Source organism: Nyctereutes procyonoides, unplaced genomic scaffold (genome assembly GCF_905146905.1).
Source record: "Nyctereutes procyonoides isolate TBG_1078 unplaced genomic scaffold, NYPRO_anot_genome, whole genome shotgun sequence".
In the NCBI taxonomy this organism is placed as follows: domain Eukaryota; kingdom Metazoa; phylum Chordata; class Mammalia; order Carnivora; family Canidae; genus Nyctereutes; species Nyctereutes procyonoides.
This window is the reverse complement of record NW_026575047.1, coordinates 51,603,489-51,627,635: the sequence shown is the minus strand read 5'-3', so window position 1 is coordinate 51,627,635 and position 24,147 is coordinate 51,603,489. Positions and strand designations below refer to the sequence as shown.

General features: G+C 38.5%; 1 protein-coding gene across 3 annotated transcripts in view; it reads left to right on the top strand.

The window, feature by feature from the left end:
• The window catches only part of CERS3 (ceramide synthase 3), a 109,660-nt gene that overhangs the window by 36,944 nt on the left and 48,569 nt on the right, over positions 1–24,147 (top strand). For all 3 annotated transcript variants that reach the window (XM_055326100.1, XM_055326102.1, XM_055326101.1), the window contains 6 exons: positions 278–395; positions 4,678–4,796; positions 11,469–11,526; positions 12,476–12,526; positions 16,803–16,895; positions 20,180–20,308. In XM_055326100.1, coding sequence (XP_055182075.1) covers positions 278–395; positions 4,678–4,796; positions 11,469–11,526; positions 12,476–12,526; positions 16,803–16,895; positions 20,180–20,308 — 568 coding nt within the window. The remainder of the gene's footprint in view (positions 1–277; positions 396–4,677; positions 4,797–11,468; positions 11,527–12,475; positions 12,527–16,802; positions 16,896–20,179; positions 20,309–24,147) is intronic.

Here is a 24,147-nt window from a genome sequence, read left to right as displayed (position 1 = left end):
AATTCCTGAATCTCAAATATAAATGTATTTGGATTTACCTAAAGTGGATTTTAGAATGGTGCAAGTATTTTATTTTTTTTAAGTTATTTCTTGCCTAAAGGGTCTCAAAATTTGCTCTTCTTGAACTTCTTTGCAAGGCAGACTTGGCTGTAGGTTGCCCAAGGACAATATGACCCTGTGGCTGATTCTTCATTTGGAATCTAAAATTATGGCTTGAGTTTTCTGTTGTCATTGTGGGTTCATTCTTAGATTTTGGACTTTCTTTCATATTTTGTAGATTTATTGCTACGCCTCTAGCAAAAACATTTGGCATTAAAGAGGAAATTCGAAAGAAGATTACACCAAATACTGTCTTAGAGACTTTTTTCAAACATTCCACAAGACAACCATCTCACGTAAGTGCAAGTTCTTTGGTTTCGGATTTTAAAAATAAAAAAAAAAAAACCTCCTTTCTTAATGTTCCAGTCACCAGTGCGTTACCTCATCTGTACAAGATATCTGTTCTAGTTGAGCATCAAATGATTTGACTCATTTGGATTTTTTTTCCCTCTATTGACAGGTTTTTCCCTCTATTGACAGCATTCCAAGCATAGTATAAAATGACACAGAAATATTATAAGATAACCAGTATTCACAGTTGAACTATTGTGTTTAACTAGAGTATTTAACACTAATAATCAATGCCATAATTTGGGTATAAAGATCAAAATTAAATTTTTGGATAATAGTGTATATACAAAGTATCCTAATCACAAAAGACCACTGTTAAGGCAGAGTAGCCCATTATCTGACACTTCTGATGATTGTGGCACCATTGATATATATTACACACATTAAGAAAGTGTTCATTGGAGTGTCTGTCATGAGTAGGACACTTTTTTAAAAAAATTATTTATGATAGTCACACAGAGAGAGAGAGAGAGAGAGAGAGGCAGAGACACAGGCAGAGGGAGAAGCAGGCTCCATGCACCGGGAGCCGGACATGGGATTCGATCCCGGGTCTCCAGGATCGCGCCCTGGGCCAAAGGCAGGCGCCAAACCGCTGCGTCACCCAGGGATCCCAGTAGGACACTTTTTTAAATCCAGAGCCTCCACACATTTAGAAATGTGCCGCGCTCCTGCTCACTCCCCAGGAAAGTCAGAATTTTTTTCACAATACAAGATGCAGTTCATGAAATGTTGTAGTGCACCCAAAAAAGGTCTCAATCTAATAGTTGTAGAAAAGGTAGCGAGGCAGGTCCAGTTTCATTTCCACCACAGTTAAAAATGAGAGATGAAATAAAAACTGACCCCAAAGTGGCACACCCCCTATGATGAATACAGACTGTGATCACTGATAATTTTAAAAGTCAAGAGTATATCCTAGCACAGTTTAGGATAGATAGATTTTTTTAAAGGGTGCTAAACTTTATTTGCTGAATTTGGTTGCCTTTTTTATAGGACTGTTTTTTTTTTTAAGATTTTATTTATTGACTGATGAGAGACACAAAGAGAAAGAGGCAGAGATAGGCAGAGGGAAAAGCAGGCTCCCTGTGGGAAGCCTGATGCGGGACTCAATGCTAGGACCCCAGGATCCTTCCCTGAGCTGAAGACAGACGCTCAACCACTGAGCCACCCAGGCGACCCGATAGGACTGTTTCTATTATTTGTCTGGTGGGCTCCCTGCCCAAAGGAGGCATATGCAAGTCTGACCACATAGTATGAGGGATCATGTCCAGAATTGTTTGCAACTAGCCAGCACTGTCTGTAACTTGCTCTACCCTTAGCTTCTGTACTGGACTTCTTCTTTTTTCCTGAAATGAGGACAGCCTGACAAGCTATTTTCACATTTCTTTATTTCCACGTGCTCTGACTGCCGTTGTTCATTTCAGTACTACTGCTACCACTGGTGATAATAATGCCCAAGCATCATTTCACATCTTTCAAAAGGGCAACTATTTAGCTATGCTTGTGAAAAATTTGGGCTCTTTCAGGGAGTCCTTATTATTTTTCTCTCTTCCTGAGAATAACTCAGATGGATAATTCCTTGTATAAAACATAAAGAATAGTGCTATGCTATCAATTACTTGATATGTTTGCTATAGCAAAAGCTTCAGCAAAAAGTCAGCTTTTTAGGAAATTTAAAATTAGAAAATTTGTTCTTTATCAAGTTTCCCTGCTCTATAGAGAAAAGAGCCATGTGACAGTTAAAGTAGTACTAATATAACATCTTGCACAATTTTATGTGCATTTTAGGTGTTCAATAAATGCTTGTTTTATGTATCAAGAAGAAATTATTTCCAGAAACTTGAGTTTGCACGAGGATTTCTGTCTCAAGGATATTGTAGTGTATGTAGCCAGTATTGTCAAGACTGACTTTCAACCAGATTCATCTGTGCTCCAAAACAGAAAATAAATTGCTTCAAATCATGTTCGAGTGCTATTCCTAGACACAAGTATTAAGCAGATATCTATAGAAGTGATGGAATAATAAAATTGAATTACTTCCCACAAGGGAGTATGATGAGCTGTGTGGATTAGTGAATCCAGACCTCCAGAGTTGTCTAGTACAAGGTCCTCGCTGTGGGAATACAGAGCTTGGACGCAAGGGCAAAGTGAATACTGTGTTCACCTCCAGACGTACTACTGCTCCTCCATTCTGTGCATACTGCTGGGAGGGGATTTTAACAGTGCAAATGCCCTGTCACCCCCAAGATAAATCCCAGACAGAGCCCCCCCCTTGATGTGAGCCTAGCCATAACTTTCCTCCCCTCCTCTTCATATGTTTCTACCCTGCTAGACTTCTGTTCCTCTGCCGTTCCTTGCTCACCCATGCTCTCATCTCCAGATGACCTCACGCGCCAGTCCCTCTGCCAGGATGCTTCCCTTCTCTATCCCCTCCTTCTCAAGGTGTTTTTTTCAGGGTCCAGCACACATGTTACTTCCAGGAGGTGCCTACACAGAATTAGGTCCCATGGTATCCTAATCTTACCCTCTCTTAGCATTCATAGTGTCTTATTAGAATTCTTTGTTTTATTTTCTTACTTCCTCACCAGACACACTTCACCCTGTGAAGGGGCAGCCCATATCAGTGTTATTCATTTAGATCCTCAATAACTAAGCACAATGCTTGCAAGAAGTAGGCACCAATAAATGATTGCCAGTTCAGTCTCCAGAAGAGCACAGAAACAAAACAACAGCAGGAAAACGCTTGGCCTGTAAAAGCATAGGTATTAGGGCAGTTTACAGGGAAACAAAGTATAATATTGGCTATATCCTGTTTTTGTTTTGTTTTGCTTTCCTTCTTGCAGATCAAGTAACAGGTAGCAATTTAGTAGGTATATAGAAACTGCAATTAGTCCTTGTCCACTCATGAGTGTGAGATCTTCTTTATGGATTTTATCTACTGTCAGCCTTGTGCACCTGAACAATTATGTGTGCCTGAACTATACACAATAACACAATAGAAACTGGATGACTGCTCCCAGGCTTTGGGTGTCCAGCCATCAGGCAGGCTTTGTTCAGCCCTTGGTATGTTGGTCCATGATTGGTTTAAATTTATTTTGAAGCATTAGTAAGCATTTAAAAATGCTAGTGATTTCACGTCAAAATTCTCGATGTACACTTTCAGTCTGGGAGCCATCAGCTAGAGCTGGCTCACAGCTAGCTATACCTTTGGAGTAGGGCAGGTGCTTTGCTGTTTTCTGCTGGTCTCCTCAACACTGAAACTGAAGGTCAGTTTGATGCAACTGTATTTTTCTAGTAAAGAGGAAATGAAAGTATGTCTTGAACTTGTGTTGGAAAATGAAAGACCAAGAGGGCAGGTATTTCCAAAAAATTACAGAGCTTATTTCTTTGTGTCAGTTGAAAACACTGCAGGTTTAGCATATAAAACCTGCCAGTGCAAAAGAATATGACTTAAAATCCCACTGTGAACCAGACCTGATCCACTCAATCATGTGTGTTTTTCAGTCTGGCCCTATGAGAACTTCCAGAATTTATGACCTTTGAGCTAATCCATATTATTTCCAAATTTAAAAATGAGCTCTGCTTCCCAAAGAGAAGCAATCACCATTAGTATATTCTATTATCTTTATGTTTTTATGATTAGAATTATTTTGGATTAGTTTGAAATAAGCTCTACATCTGATGATATGTGAAAGGGATGGCCAACACCTGTTTGAGTTTTTCCTGTCTTATCTTTTGGAGCCATCACAAAGATTGTGTGAAAGAACAGAAAGTGCACTAGCCTAAGTTCTTGTCTTCACTTTATTAATTTTAGGTCTTGGACAACTTACTAAAACTCTTGGTGTTCCAGTTTCCTCATAGGAAAAATGAGGAAGTTGGATCTGATCAACATCTTCAACTGTACTCCTCTACCTGGCACCTAGGAAGCCTAGATAAAACTTCGCTGAATGAGTGAGCTCACGTCTGCAGCTCGAGTGTATGGGTTGCTGCCAAATTATGGAGTATTGATATTTCTTAGCAACTTAGAATTACTGGGAATTTTTTTTTGGTGTGTATATGTCTATGTGTGTGATTACATAAGCAAAAGAGGTAAATTCCCTGGCTCAAGCTCTAACATAGAATGTCTCTCCTCTCCAATGCACAAGCTCTTATAACCCAATCACATTTTCTTGACTACCTGCCAACCTGACTGCTCTTTATCACCCATTCATTCATTTTATCCCTTTTCAGACTGATATTTATGGACTGGCAAAGAAGTGTAACTTGACAGAGCGCCAGGTAGAACGATGGTTCCGGAGTCGACGGAATCAAGAGAAGCCTTGCAGGATGAAGAAATTCCAGGAAGCTTGGTAAGAAGGACAGTAAGAACTTTTGAAATGCTGCAGTTTTATATGGAGCACAATGGTCATCTCAGAAAGAACCCTGAAAGTGGAGCCAAAGAAGGGTTGGAACCCAGCTTTGTCACTTTTAGGCTAGTCACCCATCTACTTTCTCTACTTCAGTTTCCTTCATATGAAATGAGGCAAAGTATGAACTCTCTAAGATGAATAGGAGATCTCATGTACTTATCTTGAAGTCCAGGAAAAAAATAAAACTGTCTTAACTGGTGTTTATTTTTTGAGCGTAGAGGTTGGCCCTAAATCATAAGACTTGATCAACTGTTTCAAATCACATTCCAATTATTATCTCACATTAGAAGAGCAGAGAATAAGAAGGTGTCTGTTTTGTCCCTCTTGACTCAGTCCTCCTTCCACTCCCCATCCCTTGCCTGTGGACTACACCGCCGGTTCCTCTGGGTTTCCTGGTTGGTTTGACTTAGCAGGGGTGTCAGTACCTGCTAGGGCAGCAAGCAGGATTTTTGCCAGAGCTGGCTACTTTGAATACACTCTGAGGGCAGTGAGGCTGCATTGCACTTAATTTTGGTTTCGTTTGAGCTCTGTGGGGTTTTTTTCCCCCTCCTGTAGAATTTTGTTGTACTTTGGGTCACTCCTGGGTGGCAGAAACTGATACTTGTGTGAAAAAGGTGGATTAGGTCATCACTCTTACTTTTTTTCTCCTTTACATCCAGACAAGTGCCCGCTCATTGGGTTGTGTTTGATGCCACATCATACACACCAATAGCATCCCTTCTTTCTGCCTGTTTCTTACGGTCCTCACATTGCCTGGTGACTTTCACCAGATATTTTTTGTTTTGAAGTGAATAGAGCTGATATAGGACTCTCAAATAAATAGAGTATGAGGCTTAGCTTTAATGGCTTCCTTCAGTTTACCTGTACATTCGTGAGTACTGGGATCCTGTGATGCTCATGATGTTTAGGGCACAGACCCAAGTCTTCAAGGTATCTTGAAACAATCATTTCTCATCACAGGCTTCCATTAGAAGCTCAGCATGAATGGCTTGGTTTGTTTTCTAATTGGCTTCTTTCTGAGTTTTAGCTCTTGAGAGATTGGTTAATATTGTTGTCACTAATGTCAGCTTGGCATGAGTGAATCTCTTTAAACCGTCACCACAAAACACTATAAAGTGGCACTGGTCTCATAATACATTCTCCTGTTTTCCTTCTATCATTATTTATTTTTTTCTAGCAAATGATTCTTATCTTAAGTAAAGTCCCCAGGCAGAGACTAATTCTCTACTTTTGAGCTGGATCATGCTCCCATGAAAGTCTCTGGTAATTTCTTATACATTATAGTGCCTTACAGCTTATAAATAATGTTTGATCCTCCTACCAGTGCTGTGAGATAGTCAAGGAAGGCAGAGCTAGCCCTGTGTAAGAAATGAAAAACTATTCAACTTACACAGCGCTACATGTCGATTAAATCTCAGTGAAACTGAAGGGAAAAGAATGAAATGAGAAACTACAGGTCAGTCTTCTTAAAGGAACTTGTTCAAGGTCACCTAGCTGTTGGCAGAGCTGTTGGATTCATGTCCCCTGACTCTTTTTCTGTTTTTCTTTCTGCTCTATGGTACTGACCCTTGACACCTAATCCTTACCTCTTAGCAAGCAGAAATCCCCTACATCAATTAACTGTTTGGGTCAACAAGGCCTACCATTTGAGAATCTGGCTGCCAGTGAGTCCACTGACAGTCAGCTTCAGAATTCAGGCCAGGGAAGGGAACTTCAAGTTGCCAACCATCAATCAGTCAAGCAATGCAGGAGGTTATGTTAACTATCTTCTCTGTACATGGCACTATCCTACATTGGGTAGAGTTCTAGATTTTAAGAAGGAAGTAAAAGTGGAAGGCCTGGTCGCTACCCTCAAACAGCTAATCAGGGAGACAAGACTGGAAACCACAACATCCATCCAGTGATTCCACCCAATGACACATGAGGCTGCACATCTGTAGTCCATAGTCATGTATCGATGCATTGTGAGCATTCAGAGGAGATAGCATCAGTAGGACTGGGTACGTTAGAGAAAGGCTTTTTAGAGGAAGTCAGACCTAGAGGTGGTAGTGGGAACATGGACCTTGGGGAATGGGTTGGGATTTCCATGAGAAAATAAATCAGGATTTTAGAATAGCATGTTTCAAGTAAGGCAAAGACACAAAGCAGGAAATCATACAGTGTATTCAGGAAATAGGAGGAGGCCAACAAATAAAATGTCAGCTTTACCTTCTTCTTTAGAGATATCACAAATTTCCTCAAAGTCAGAACACCATTAAGTTATTACAGACTAAAGCAAAACGCCAAGTTATTTAATTGTATAGGGACTGCACTTTTTTCTCCAGCAATGAGATGTGCCTTGGGAATCCTAGTAAGATACCTATCCCCAGGCATTTGGGAAATTTCAGCAAACTTATTTCCCAATACTGAGCTTCTACATATTACTCTCCAACAAGCAGAAACTCCTCTATGGTGTAAGGAGAAACACCTTAAGTTTACTGCATTTTTTTCGCGGTTACTTCCTTTTTTAAAATTGAAATACAGTTGACATACAATATTAGATTAGTTTCAGCTGTACAACATAGTGATTTGACATTTATATACATTCCAAAGTGATCACAACAACAAATCTAACAACTATCTGCCACCATATAAAGTTGTTACAATATTATTAACTATATTCCCTGTACTGTACACTGCATCCCCAAGTTTTGTTTTGTTTTTTAAAGATTTTATTTATTTATTCACGAGGGATACACACAGAGAGAGAGAGGCAGAGACATAGGCAGCGGGAGAAGTAGGCTCCCTGTGGGGAATCCATTGTGGGACTCAATCCCAGGACCCCAGGATCATGACCTGAGCCGAAGGCAAATGCTCAACCACTGAGCCACCCAGGCTTCCCACATCCCCAAGTTTTATATACTTAATAACTGGTAGTTTGCACCTTTGAATCTCCTTTCCTTGTTTTGCCATTCCCTTACATTTTGCTCTCTGGCACCAGATTGTTCTCTGTATCTGTGAGTCTGTTTCTATTTTATTTTATTTCTTCATTTGCTTTCTTTTTTAGATCCTACATGTAAGTGAAATCATATGGTATTTGTCTTTCTCTGTTTGATTTATTTCACTTAGCACAATACCCTCTAGCTCTATCCATGTTGTCACAAATGGCAAGATTTCATTCTTTTTTTATAGCCAACTTGTATTCCATTGCGTGTGAGTGTGGTGTGTGTGTGTGTGTACACATATGTATATACTGCAGCTTCTTTATTCATCTGTCAATGGCACTAGGTTGCTTCCAAATCTTGGCTGTTGTACTTGGTTACTTTTTAAAATGATGACCCCTGTTCCATAGAATTCAGGATTTTAATCCACAGTGCTTCCTTTATTTTTTAAAGTAAACTTCATATTAGCTGACCACTTTTCTTTTTAAAATAAGTATTTCCATTTATCAGCAAGAAGTTTATTATGAAAATCCTAGGTAATTTCCAAGTACCCAATGTAGATCATTGGGGAGCTCCCCCAGCCCTGGAGGGGAGAGCGCTCCTCTGGCTGGATGCCTGCCATCTTGCCTTAGCTGACCCTGAGGCTGGTCCCTGCCTGCTCCATTGGGCCTTGCCCCCTCTTAAGCCCCATCACCAGCCTTGTAAACTTCTGCCTCCATGGCCCAAATTTACTTTGCCCATTCCCCCGCTGATTTCACTTGCCATCCAGGCCTAACCAATTAATTTCTGGATTTTTCTTTTTTCCAAGATATTTTTTTCCCCTTACAATGATGTTTATTTCAGCTTTTCCTGGGAAAAAAAGGGGGAGTTTTACTACCTTTTTCATTTAAACATGTAAAACAGCATTGGCAAATATTTTATTATTCACCTTATAATTAGTGAAGTGCAGCAGTTCTTAAACTTTTTGGTTTTAGAATCCTTTTGTCCTCTAAAAAACTATGGAAGACCCCAAAGAGCATTTGCTTATGTGTGTTATGTCTACTAATATTAGAAATGAAGGTTGAGACATTCATAAAACATAAGACTACCCAAGCACACATTGTATCAGCTCTCAGAGCAATGATGGTGTCTCCTGTCATGGAGCCTCTGGAAATATCTGTTTGCTTGTGAGGGGATGAGTGAAAATGGCAATAACAAGGTAGTCATATTATGAAAATATTTTCATGCCAGGAATCTCTGGCACACACTTTGAGAATCCCTAGGATAGTGTAATGAAACCTTACAGGATCAGTCCAGGAAAATGTGACACGTGGGTTTTGCACTTGCATCTGATGGCCTCTGCACAGCCTCAGGGAAGTTATGTGATCTCTCCCAACCTCTGTGTCCCTTAGTGGTAGCCACCTTATCCACCTTTCACCCATAAAGAGGGGCAAATTATAGTTCCTTGTCCACAAACTCGTTGTGAAGATAAACATGTGATAACACACATGGGCTTAGCACAGTGCCTAGCACAGAGTCAAGAAGTCAGTAAATGTTGGAGAAACAATTTGAGGTGTGCCACCTAGACTTATGGTTTCCTTTGTGGCTGGCAGGTCTGATCCTACTTTTTCTGTTTCTTGTTTGGCCACAATAAACCAGGGAGCCAAGGAAATGCTCTCTGTACTAAGAATGGGCCTTCACTGGACAGGTCAAAAAAATAACAAATATGGACAGGTCTCAACTGGCTCGTTTCATAAAATGCTCTTTGAGTATTTTTTTTAATTTCTTTTTTTAAATTTTTATTTATTTATTTATGATAGTCACAGAGAGAAAGAGGCAGAGACACAGGCAGAGGGAGAAGCAGGCTCCATGCATCGGGAGCCTGATGTGGGATTCGATCCCGGGTCTCCAGGATCGCGCCCTGGGCCAAAGGCAGGCGCCAAACCGCTGCGCCACCCAGGGATCCCTCTTTGAGTATTTTTATGATTCAAATTTCTGAATACTGGAGCCCTATTTTTTTTTCTCTATCAAAACAAGCCGTGAAGAAAGACTGTCATTAAGCCTATACACAATGATAATGTTCAGGAAGCACCACTCGATTCAAAGTCCAGAGATTTGTACTTCAGCCTTAGCTATGTTACTGCTTAGCTGTGTGAGCTGGGGAAATGGTCTTGCGTTTAATGAGCCTGATTTTTCATCTACAAAATGGGCATGTGTCTGCCTTCCTCTTTCTTACTTAGCTTACAGGCATGTTGAGGAAACCGCTCCAAGGCATAATTACAAGAATGAGGAACAAATAATCTTATTATTTTTATCATTATTATTATTTTAAGATTTTGTTTATTTGAGAAAGTACGAGCAGGGGGGAGAGGGAAGCAGACTCCCCATTGAGCAGAAAGCCAGACTGGGGGTTGAACTCCAGGACCCTTAGATCATGACCTGAGCTGAAGGCAGATGCTTAACCAACTAAGCCACCCAGGTGCCCCAACAAATATTATGTTTAATATTATTGTTGCTTCAGCAATCATGAAATAAAATAGCAGTAATTTTTGAAACTTTACTTTGCAAAGTTATAAACATATGCAAAAGTAGAAAAACTGGTATGATGAACTCTGTGTGTTATGTACCCATCACATCCCCCATACTTATTTATCTTATAACTGAAAGTGTGTTCCTTTTGACTACCTTCACCCAAGTATTATAGATTACTTTTGACATAAATATCAGACATTTTATGATTTAATTGTAAATATTTTAGTATGTATCTCTAAGAGATAAGAACTCTCTTTTAAGCAAAATTGCAAAGCCAGTATCATACCTTAAAAAAAATTTTAATAACAGATACCTGGGTGGCTTAGTCAATTAAGAAAGCCAACTCTTGATTTCTGCTCAGGCCATGGTCTCAGGGTCGTGAGATCAAGCCTGGTGTTGGGCTTCACACTCAGCATGGAGTCTGCTTGTCCCTCTCTCTCCTCTTTTGCACCTTCCTTCCCTCACTTGTGCCCAAGGTCTCTTTCTCTCTCTCTCTCTCTAAAATAAATAAATGAAATCTTTAAAAAAAATTTAATAATAGTAAATATTCAATCAATGTTCATATTTCCTTGATTAACTTGTAATTTTCTTTATAGTTTGTTTGTTTGAATCAAGATCTTAATAAAACCCATGCAGTACAGTTGATTGGTATGTCTTTTAAGTCTCTTAGTCTATAGATCTTTCTCCATACATGGGAAAAAGATTTTTTTTTTCAAAATCTCCTTTTCAGAGACAAGACTAAACTGTCCACTTGAAACCTTTCACTGGGACCTAAATAGGGATAAAAGAAATGACTTGATTAATACTAACGTCAAACCACTGTCTATTGTGTGTCAGGAGCTTTGTCTATTGTGTGCTAGGCATAACATGAACAGTAGTAATAATAGCACCCACTTATTTTGCTTGCTTCATACCAGGCACTGTGATTAATACTTTTCACAAACTAGCTTCAATTCTTTTTACATTTTGAGGTAAGTTTTGTCATTCCCATTTCATAGATGAAGAAAATTAAGGCTTTCCAAGGTTAAGTGACTTCCCTACAGTTACAGCCATCTAACAAGTGGCAGACTCAGGATATCAAATTAGATTTTCCTGTGCATTCTTTCCAAACTCTGTCATACCAAATGTATTTCTCCTCAGATGTCAATCACCTTTACAAGATTTTTCTTTCTTTTGGCAGCTGGCGATTTGCATTTTACTTAATGATTACTGTTGCTGGAATTGTATTTCTTTATGATGTAAGTTGTCTCTTTGATATTCTTTGACTGGAATTTGGCTTTAATTTTAAAAATCTTTGCATGTGAATTCCTTATGAAATAATATTCTCAATAAGTTAACCAACTTTCATGCCTTTAAAATCACACTAATGCCTAAAAGAAGTCATAACTCCCCAGTCTATCTTTCGAAAACTTTGTTAAGCATTGAATTTGCAAACAAAGGTTTGAAACCTAGTCTCTCCCTATTTCCTCTCACAACACCCATGTACCAACTACCCTGACTACTGACAATCCACTGAACATACCTGGTACATCCTCACTTTTGGATTTTAGCATACCTTATACCCCCTGCCAGAAAGGTCTTCCTTTCTGCCCTTCCCACCTCTATCTCCACCTGCCAAATCCCATCCAGTCTCATGTGAAATACCATCTGTTCCATCAAGATTCCATCAAGACACCTGTTCCATCAAGACCCATCAAGACTCATTCATCAGTAATCTTTCCTTATGATACTACCTTTGCATTGTCTGTTTAAATAATTACTAAATGATTACCTCATTACATGATGTATAAACTTCATAGTAAGTTGTTCACAGAAATAAAAAGGATAACCAGCTTTTAGAGATTTTGCTCAAGACTCTCTCAAGATTTCTCTTAAGATATTTTTATTGCTATAGGAAAAGTAGTCTGATTGGTTCAGGAATCATATCATTAGAAGTTTCACTTGTTTGAATAATTTCAACCATGTGTGGTCCCAGATTCACTAGAAGTCATGAGCATCACAGGCATGTTGTATGAGAACATATATAAATACCTACACACAGAGAGAGAGCAGTATAGCAGGAGCAACAGTCTTACTGTACGTGTGTGGCCACATCAGTGACATCAGGAAGAGCTTATGTTTTCTGTTGAAACCAGCTTTTGACTCCAATAAATTCATCTTTTCTCTCTTGGCTCCTTGTTTTTTCAGAAACCTTGGGTATATGACCTCTGGGAGGTATGGAATGGCTACCCCAGGCAGGTAAGTCCCCTTTGATACAGTCCTCCCTTACTTCACTGTGGGGCCTTCAAATTGTCTCCTGAGTGGGTCTGAATCCTACTCTCTGTCCATATCTGTGCAGTCCTTTGGCTCTTTCTCCACCAGAGCTTATGCATCCTTATTCCCTATTAACCTACCACTTGTGTCTTTAGCACTTTAGTCTGTTTACAGTTAATGCAATTACATGTTTGAGTTTAAACCTACTGTCTTACTATTTATTTTCTATTTGTAATACCTGATGCATTTCCTTGTACTCTCTTCTTACTTTTCTGTGGGACAGTCAAGTTTTTAAAAACATATTATTCTGTGTCTTCCTTTATGTTAGCTTCTCATTTAGTCATCCTTTTGTTCTTTTAATAATTATCCTAGGGATTACCATATGTATTTTTGAATTATTGGAGTCTAATAAAAATTAGTGCTCTTACTTTTTTCCATTCACTATAAAGTCATTAGAATTCTTCATAGAATTCTTCATATACTCTCCTCTTAGTTCCTCCTTCAAATATTTATTTTTTAAAAGATTTTATTTATTTATTCATGAGAGACAGAGAGAGAGAGAGTCAGAAACATAGGCAGAGGGAGAAGTAGGCTTCCCACAGAGAGCCTGATGGGGGACTTGATCCCAGGACCCTGGGATCATAACCTGAGCCAAAGGCAGATGCTCAACTGCTGAGTCACCCAGGCATCCCCCTCCTTCAAATATTTAAAACCCTACAAATTATTGCTATTATTGTTTTGTAAATCATTCAAATTGCCCTCTCCATCTTCTACCTTGTATCTTGCTTTTCCAGGCTTCCATCTGGGATGATTATCCTTCTGGCTGAAGAAGTCCTTTGGGGTTTGCTTTTCTGAAATGTTACCACTTTGCTTTCATTTTTTAAAGGATATTTTTTGTTGAGTATAGAATTCTAGATCATCAATGATTTTCCTTTAGCACTTTGAAAATGGCATTCCCTTGCCTTCTGGATCCTATTGCTTTCTTTAAGAATTCAGTTGTCAGTCTTATTTTTGCTACCTTGAACAGAATATATTTTTTTTCTCTGACTGATTTAAGTATCTTGTCTTTGTCTTTTAAGTTTTATTATGATATTCATAAATGTGGTTTTCTTTGAATCTATCCTGCCTAAGGGCCATAGAACTTCTTAAATCTGTGGCGTGATATCTTCAGTCAGTTTTAGAAAATTCTCAGCCATTGCTTTTGTTTCTTTCTCTCTTTCTTCTCTTCTCTTCCTGGAATTTCAATTATAGATGTGCTAATATGCTAGACATTTACACTAAGGCCCCATATGTCTCTTATGCTTTTTCTAATATCTTCCATTCTCTTGCTTCTCTGAGCTTTAGAATTATCTCCCAATTCTCCGTGGATTTCTTGCATTTTTACATGTCTTTTGAAGTGAAGCACTGCCTGCCTTTTGTTCTGTACTATCTTTTTAAAGGATATTTGTATAGCAGACAACCTTGGAAGATAGAAGTGTCTCCTTCCGTAGCAAAGGGTAGGCATATTACTATCTGTTATGAAAGATTCAGGTTTCCTAGATCAGAGTTCCTCTCTTGTAATACAACTCATTGAATGTGCAGATATCAGCTCACCCTTTTTGCTTACCCCTGTATGAGTAAAGATGGAAAACCTGTCCCAAATATTGATACTCTGACAACTACTATTACTGCAAATAATACAGCATCCTTTATCTCTAACCCAGGAGTCTCATATCTTCAATCAGCACCCATGAAACTGTGGCAAGCTCTCTTGCAAGTGGGGTAAAATCTCAGAGCCTTTACAGATCTGGATATATTCTATTTTCATGTCTTCTAGTTTGTTGGTGCCTTTATCAGCAGTGTCTAAATTGCTGTTAAATACATCTTTTGTGTTCTAAATTTTAGTTACTATGTTTGTCACTTCTCAAATTTTCATTTAGCTCTTTTTTTAATGGATTCCAGTTCTCTACTGAAATTTTCCACATTTTAACCAAGTACTTAAAGTTATTTTAAAGTCCAATTCTGATGAATCCAATGTCTTCATCATCTATGCATCTATTGTCTTATTCTTGTCTCCTTATTCTTGATAACTTTTGATTGAATAATAGATATTGTATTTAAAAAATTATAGTTGCTCAGGATAATATTATCTTTCTCTTGAGAAGATTTACTTTCACTTCTATTAGTTAGAGTAGGAACAGATCACCTTCATTTTATATGTGATTGAGCTGATTCAGTGTGGATTCTAGTCTTTTTTAGGGCAGATGTATTTACAACTTACTCATATTCCTAGGGTGTTTTCCTAGTGGTTTTAATAAAAGATTACAGTGTTTACCAGGACTCTTTTTCTTTGGCTAGCCCTGAGTACCAGTTTGCAGCCTAGCACCATGAGATTGCCAAAAATCCTATTTAACTTCTTCCACTTCTTAGTCTCTGGACTCCATACTGTTTATAAATTGGCAAATGCTGACTAATGCTATGCACAGGTGTGGTTTTCTTTGGATTTATCCCTCTTAAGTTCGTAGAACTTCTTGGATTAAGGTTTCACTAGAAATAAAGGATTCATTTTTAATGCATTTTTCTCTTTGAAATCTTAGCTTCACAGGTTCTGGATGCCTTAATTGCTCTTTGATGCTTTCACAGAGATATTTTTATGCATTTTACTCAGATCCTTTTTTAGATGTTCTCACTAGGAGAGTTAGTCTCATACATAGTTGTTTGACATAGAAGAAAGCAAAAACTCTGTCTCATTATTTTATGGCCTTATAGAGGATGATCAGTTGACCAGAAAATTATTCCTTTTAATGTGTTAGCTTCAGTATTAAAGAATCAAAGACGGTTAGACCATAAGATATTTAGGCATTATGTAGGCCAAACTCCAATCTTATTCTTCTACCTCCAACTTACTCTGAACTACTCATGTATATCAGTTATCTGTTGATACATAACAAATCATCCCTAATGCAATGCCTTAGCACAATAACCATTTATTTGCTCATGATTTGGGTTTACAAATTGGACTAGGCCCAGCTGAGTAGTTCTTTCTGCCCCATGTGGTGTTAAGTGAGTTCATGCATGCATTTTTAGTCCATTGTTAGGCTGGCTAGGGGAATGGCTTAAGTCTCTGGTGCCCTCATTCATATTCTTGGCAGTGGGCACCTTGATTCTCTACTTTGTTCTTATCAGCAAGATAGCTCAGGTTTCTTACCTGGTGCTTATGAAGTATCTACTTGCATCCTGTTTTCTTATGCTGTCTTGACCAAATCCCATGATCATGTAGGAGAAGCCTATACCAGTACTTGGAAATCAGAAGGTGAAATTCACTGGAGGCATGATGTAACATGTCATTACACCAAGTAACAATTACCAAGTAACAACAACATTACACTTGATATAACAATCCATTACACCAAGTAATATAATATCTCAACTTAGCTAAAATAAGCACTCCCCACCCCCCAACATACATACTATAAAATTCTTAAGGAAAATGAGCAACCATGCACACACTATAAAATTATTAAGGAAAACTCTAGATCTAGAAATTTTTTTTCAGAAGATATTTTTAGAGTCTTACATAATCAAATATATTTTATCACTGCCCCATTTGAGAATAGGCCAATTCTGATTATTAACTGTCACCAGTAGAGAAGTTAAGACATCAGATTTTTAGTAGTATTCAAGAAACATAAAACAAGGTAAACTGTGGGAAGAGTAGAACAGACTTGCCAATATTCTTAAGTAATGATTTTTTAATTTGTTTTCCCTAATTTAACTTTCAGTCAACTAAAACAAGGCAATTACACCTATTGTAGTTTTATTAACTTTTAAACAAAATATTTAACTTGACTTCAGAATTCTTGTCTACTCTTTCAAAAATAAAATGCCCTGAAATATTATCTTTGATTCCTTCTCAGAAGTTAAAATCTTTTTTTAAAGTTTTATTTATTGATTTTAGAGAGGAAGGAAGAGAAAGAGAGAGAGGAGGGGCAGAGGGAGAGGGAGAACTTAAATGTACTCTGTGATAAGCATGGAGCCTGACACAGGGATCAATCTTACGACCCTGAAATCAGGGCCCTGAAATCATGACCTGAACTGAAACTAAGAATTGGACACTTAACCAACTGTCCCACCCAGGTGCCCCAGAGAAGTTGAAATCTTAAATCATCATCATATTGGGGAATTCTTTGGAACATAAATAGGTATAAACAATAGTTTAATACCTTTAAATGAGTCATTTATATGGTGATACTGAAGTAATGAATACTCTTATTTTCCTTAGCCCTTGCTGCCGTCCCAGTACTGGTACTACATTTTGGAGATGAGTTTTTATTGGTCTCTGATATTTAGCCTTGGCTCTGATGTCAAGAGGAAGGTAAGTATCTTTTTTTTTTTTTAAGATTTTATTTCTTTGAGAGAGAGAGAGAGTGAGATGGTGAGAGAGCAAGCAGTGTGGCAGGGTGCAGAGGGAGAGGGAGAGAGAATCTTAAGCAGACTGCACTGAACACAGAGGCAGATGTGGGGCTCAGTCTCAGGACCCTGAGAACATGACTTGAGCCAAAACCAAGAGTCTGAAACCAAGAGTCAGATGCTTAACCAACTCCTCCACCCAGGCACCCTAAAGTAAGTACCTTATTTACAAAGCTACTTTATCTACTTTTTCAAAAAACTTCACCTCCCTACCCCAAATCCTAATCTTTAAATTGTATTTTTATGTGTGGCTAGTTTCAGTTCATAGCCTTCTTGCATTTTATAGCACACAGAATGGTGCAAATCTTGCTCATGCTTTTGTGCCTCGATATGTATTTGCAATAAAACCTTATTGACACTTTAACTTGGAAACTCTACTTATATGCAGTAAGAAGAAAAATCTCCTTTATATGATCTGTTTCTTTCTTTAGCTTGGGACATTTGATGTTCTTCAGTACAGGTGCTAGTAGTTTTAATTCTGCAGCCACATCTTTTAGTTGATTACAAACCTTAGGTAATTCTTTGAAATATTCAAAGATTTTGAATGCATTTTGTCCTTAATTCATCCAAGGCCTTTATGAGGAAACTTTGCTTTAGGCACACTTAGCTTTGCTTTAGATGCAGGGAAATTGAGCCACAGGCATGCTAAGAGGAGTATCCTCTGAGTTAAAGTGAGGCATTTTAAGAACTGTTTGCTGATACAGAAAACCATATATAGATTCTCAATGCAATCACAAGATTTCATTATATATGTTAGCAACACAGATCAAATGATAAATAAACTTGGCATATACCTCATATGCTATAAAAGTTAGTTAGTGACAAAATTTGTGTGATAAATAAAGTTAAGTTGAATATTAAGGAGATATTAAGGAGAGAAGACCAAGCTGGCTCAATATTAAGGAGATAAGACCAAGCTGTCTTGATGAAGTGATGTTTGAGTACATGATGGTGCACCCTATTCATCACTAAGAGGCTGAATCGATTGCAGTCAATGGGAGATTTTAAAAGAAAACTTATAGAATGTAAGTATAAGAAAAAAAAACTGGTAGAAATAACATCCTTTTCCATAAAACTCAGTAATAACTGTCATTAACTTTAGTCTGGGCTAAGAATACATAAAAATTTAATTGTTTGAGCCATTTTCTCAAGGGAGAAAATGGAAAATAATCACTTTTTAGAAGGTCTTCATAGATACACTAAGGTGAGTTGCTGCTATAATGATCCTGTCTTTCTCCTACCTCTGATTCTTCAGTAGTTGGTTTCTCTTATTATATACAGGTGCATTGGGTAACCTAGCAAAAATTAAATGTAAATATATGTCACATATTTTGTAAATACGTATCTTTGGAGACATAAAACTATTGGAAGGTGGGTAAAGCACAGGCACTGGAGTCGGAATGCCTGGGTTTGAATCCCTGGCTTCACCACTCACTAACATCTCAAGCTAGCTGGCTAACCTCCCTCAACTTGATTTCCTCATCTGTAAAATGGAGCTAAAAATAGTTTCTGTCTCCTCTGGTTCTTGTGAGGATTAAGCAAGTTAACCCATACAAAGCACTCCCTGGCATGCAGTAAGTGCTCAATAAGTTAGGCTATTAAGTAGTATCATGTTTGCTCTTACTTTGGCTGCAAGGAAGCTGAAATCTTTAAGTTATTTTTAAACATCTTTATTGAGGTGTCTGTATACTGTACAATCTAGTCATCTAAAGTGTGTAATTGGGATGCCTGGGTAGTTCAGCCCAGGCAGGTTTAGCGCCTGCCTTTGGCTCAGGACGTGATCCTGGAGTCTGAGGATGAGTCCCACATAGGGCTCCCTGCATGGAGCCTGCTTCTCCCTCTGCCTATGTCTCCGCCTCTCTCTCTCTCTCTCTCTCTCTCTGTCTCTCATGAATAAACAAATAAATAATCTTTAAAAATAAAGTGTGTAATTCAGTGATTTTGAGTATATCCACAGAGTTGTGCAATCATCACCACAGTCAATATTGGAACCTTTTATCACCGCCCCCCCAAAAGAAATCCTATACCTTTTTTGCAGTCACTCCCCATTTTTTCTAACTTCCCTGCCCTAGGTAACCACTAATCTACTTTCCATCTTTATGGATTTGCCTCCTCTGTATATTTCATATAAATTGAATCATATTATACAGGGTTTTTTGTCTGGTATTTTCACTTAATATAATGTTTTCAAGGTTCATTCATGTGAAAGCATTTATCAATACTTCATTCCTTTTTATTGCTAAGTAATTGTCCATTCAATGGATATACTGCATTTTATTTATCTATTTATCATATGATGGCTATTTGGGATGTATTTTTTTCTCTCTTAGGAATGATGCTATATGACCGTTCATATACAAGTTTTTACATGGACTTATTTTTATTTTTCTCGTTTAATTGCTGAGCTATATGATAATTCTATATTTAACCTTTTGGCCAGCTGCCAAAGTAGCTGCACCATTTTACATTCCTACCAGTAATATATAAACATTCCAATTTTTCCATGTCCTTACTAACACTTGTTATTGTTCATCATCTTCATTATATCTATCCTAGTGGGGATGAAATGGTATCTCATGATGGTTTTGATTTACATTTTCCTGATGACTAATGAGGCTGAGTATCTTTTCATGTACTTGTTGGCCATTTGCATATTTTCTTTGCAGAACACCTTTAAGTTTTTATACTTGATTGTGGTAGCTTTCTTTAGCCTAGAGTTGATAATCTACTTATTCCACTTTCATTCATTACTTGTTTTATATACAGTAACTCTTATTTTAATGGTTATGTAGTATATGTGTCTTTTTTCCTTTTTGGAATTGGAGGATAAAGGAAGAATGTAAATATACATAGGAATGGGTGGGTATGTATATGGGGTATATGCCCATGTGCACACATGTGTACATATATCCTGTGTGGGATAGTAGAAAGAAGAGCAGATGTTAGGACTTAGATGACAACTATTCAATACTGTCTTGAAGTTAAGTGACTTCATCAGTGAGGATAATATGTGTTAGTTCCCTCGCAAGGACTGTGTTTAGAATTAAAGTGAAAGCATTTTACAAATTTCAAAACATTCAGATGTAAGTTACCAGTTTTTTAAAAATATTATTATTATTGTTAGCTTTTCCAGTGATTAAGAAATAAGTGCATTTATTTAATAGCTTCCATTTTCCTCTCGTTATGTAGGATTTTCTAGCTCATGTCATCCATCACCTGGCTGCTATTAGTCTGATGAGCTTCTCTTGGTGTGCTAATTATATTCGCAGTGGGACCCTCGTGATGATTGTGCATGATGTGGCTGACATTTGGCTGGAGGTAAACGTTTGCTATTAAAAAAAATAATAACAATACCATGTCCTGGGTTTCTGTGACTTCTTTCAGAAAGAATTGTCAGTGAGTGATTTAGCAAGGCCTCTCTGTCCCAAAAATACCCAGAGTCGGAGAATGTCTCTAGGCCCTCAGATCCTTCAAACTTAGAGAAATGACAACTTTTAGTTTTTATTTTCCAGTCTTCTCCATGGTACTCGAGAGATGTTAACCCATGGGATTCCATCTGCAAAAGTTGCATGCAGATACTAGCTCAGGAAGTAAGATATTTGAGGAAATAATGAACTCAAATCTATTAAAAGGAAAACATGGAGTTGTGGCATTATGGATTCTTAATGTTGGATGGTACCATATATTTACTTAAGCCAAAGCCGAATACCCACTGGATGCTTGTACTGCCCCACACTGATGCTCCTCCAGCTTTAAGGAAGGAGAGCTGATGTTTAGTTAGATGACATTTATTTTCTAAGGAACAAATGCTTTGGAGCAGGGGACATTAATACAAGAGTCTTCCTAGTCCCAAGCCACCCAAAATATGAGAAACAAAGCCAAATTAAGATTGTTTTCTCTATGTGTTTCTGTTAGGTATTGGTTCCTGTTTGCCATGAGGCAGTGATCCAACAATCCTCTTATCTGCCAGCTCTCCTGCTGTACTTAGGGTCACATTTCCCAGAACCCATTAGTTTGTACTTGAAACACCTCCATTCATAAAGAAGTTGAAGAAAATGATGCTAATCCATTTCATGTTCAGGATTGCCTCTTGAAGGCAATCCTTATAGTTGAATATAAGTTGATATGGAAGAAATTAACTTTGATAGACTCTTGTTCTTCTAGATCAGGGTTCACCAAACTTTTGGGTGAAGGGCCAGATAGTAAATCTAGCTTTGTGAGCAACATAGGATCTCTTGCCATATATTCCTCTCTCTGATTGTTTTTTTTTTTCTATTCTCATGCCGCTTTAAAAATGTGAAACCCATCCTTAAGGGGTAACTAGCTTTAGCCCATAGACTGGACTGTAGTTTGATAAACCCTGTTCTAGATGTAACCATAAGTCATTTGAAGGCATTTCAAAGCAACTGGCTACTGTTAAAATATCAGTAGAGATGTGTAGAGAATTTTGTTTATTCTGTGTAATTGCAATTAGACATGTAAATCCCATTCTAAAGGTTAGGATTATTCAGGCAGCAAATGGTTTAGCAAAAGAAGGATTGTGCCAGTTTTCCCATGTGTTGCTGTCTGAATGTAGCCATATCTATTATAATTACCTCCTCCTCTGATCATTTCTCAGTAATCCTGCCTGTAAATTAAGACTGCATTGGCCATGACTTAAGAATTTTATGCTACTCTGTGGCTTCTAACCCCTCTAGCCTTCGGTGTGTGTCCACTATAAAAACAGCTTTGTTGTGTTGTTAAAAGGGAGTTAGATGTGGGGACTGGGATAAGCACTGGGTCGTCCCTCCCCACTCTTCTCCCACCCTATCATTGACACATTCCAGTTCCCTAGGTGACGTGGACAAATCACTTAATGCTTTCTTTTCTGTCCTCAGCTGAAATATGAGAAGTCCTATGTACCCCTTTGGCTATTTTGTGAAGTTTAGCTCATTACTGTTTGATTGAAAATGTTCTGAGCTTTTTAGGTGAAAAACAAAACAAACAAACAAAAAAAAAAAACAGGAGGGAAATGAAATGCCAGACTCAGAGGTCCCTTCATGGACACACTATAAGAACAACCTTGTGTTGTTAATGATCGTGAATCATTCCTGATTCACAAGCCATGATCTAACCTGAGGTTCAGTGAGCAACGCCAGTACCTTCCACCAACTTGGAAAAAGCAACATTATGTGGTGGCCCAGGGACTATGTCTGATATCCTCCAGGGGTGCCTATTCCACAGATTCCTCGAGTAGTTGGTTTTAGTGATTGTCTTCTTGGGCAAGTTCTCATTGAACCCACACATGGCACAACTTTTGCCTCTGTTCAGACCCTCCTAAAGATGGTGACTATTAATCTTTCATATTCCTCAAGACAGTTGCTGGGTCATATTTTAGCTTTTTATTTGCAAAGAAAAACAGGCTCAATATCCACAACTTTTACTGGGAAGGAAACTCTGCCTTCTTCATGCATCTTCCCTTTTTTTTTAAATAATAAATTTATTTTTTATTTGTGTTCAATTTGCCAACATAGAGAATAACACCCAGTGCTCATCCCGTCAAGTGCCCCCCCTCAGTGCCCGTCACCCATTCACCCCACCCTCCCCCCTCCTCCCCTTCCACCACCCCTAGTTCATTTCCCAGAGTTAGGAGTCTTCATGTTCTGTCTCCCTTTCTGATATTTCCCACACATTTCTTCTCCCTTCCCTTCTATTCCCTTTTACTATTATTTATATTCCCCAAATGAATGAGAACATATAATGTTTGTCCTTCTCCGACTGACTTATTTCACTCAGCATAATACCCTCCAGTTCCATCCACGTTGAAGCAAATGGTGGGTATTTGTCATTTCTAATGGCTGAGTAATATTCCATTGTAGACATAAACCACATCTTCTTTATCCATTCATCTTTCGATGGACACCGAGGCTCCTTCCACAGTTTGGCTATTGTGGACATTGCTGCTATAAACATTGGGGTGCAGGTGTCCCGGCGTTTCACTGCATCTGTATCTTTGGGGTAAATCCCCAGCAGTGCAATTGCTGGGTCGTAGGGCAGGTCTATTTTTAACTCTTTGAGGAACCTCCACACAGTTTTCCAGAGTGGCTGCACCAGTTCACATTCCCACCAACAGTGTAAGAGGGTTCCCTTTTCTCCACATCCTCTCCAACATTTGTGGTTTCCTGCCTTGTTAATTTTCCCCATTCTCACTGTTCATGCATCTTCCTGATCCTCTAGTTTTCCACATGTTCAAGTTTGGGTGTAGGACCCAACACTCAAACAGTATCCTGACTCATGCTTAGCAAAGGAGCAGGGTGACTGATATCCATCCTTGCACAGCCCAGAATCTGCTCTGTGTGTATTCACACCAAGCAATGCTACTTTGCCCTCACAAGAGAGTGCACACTCTCTTCCTGCCTATGCTCATCTCTAGCTAAACACACTCGCCTGGCCTCTGACTCTCAACTCCCACTCCATTCCAGTCATGCTGAACTTCTGGCCTGTCTCCCCATACCCATCTCCCACCCACTTGGCAGCATTTGAGGCTGTTTCTTTCTGGCCCCCTGCCACTCCACAATCTGATCATATTCTTATCCCATGGTAAATGTGGCAAAGTATGGAAGATGCAATGTAAACCCTTCCTGAAGTGTAAATATGCTGCCTCTCTTGTTTTAGAGTGGCTTTGAGCTTCTGGACCAATTTTAGTCCTGAAACCACCCAGTTCTGAGCCATGCTTCTGGAAGGATGAGTTACACTCAGCAATTCCTACTCGCCTCCCACCACCCCTAAGTTCAGACACTTTCCCACTCAGTCTTGGGCTCCACTAGATAATGCAAGAGAGAATTCTCAGCAATTAACCATCTAATACCACATTAAACACTTTCTTAATTCCTTTTATTCAATACAGATTATATGGGCAGTGTAGATTAGCATAAAGTAAATGGGGAAAAATCGAGTGCTTGAAACTTTATTTCAACCAGGACAGGGCCCCATGAGTGGCCTCCTCACTCTGCCCCTTCTGCCAGCTGCCTTGATTGCAACCTGCCCAGCCCAACCCAGGACTTCACTCATATCTCAACCTTTCTCCAATCCAGCTCTCTAATCAGTTAAGTGGAGAAAATAAATAAGTGCCCCAATAAAATGCATGCTAACATTCATTTGTGCTAACTTACAGTGCT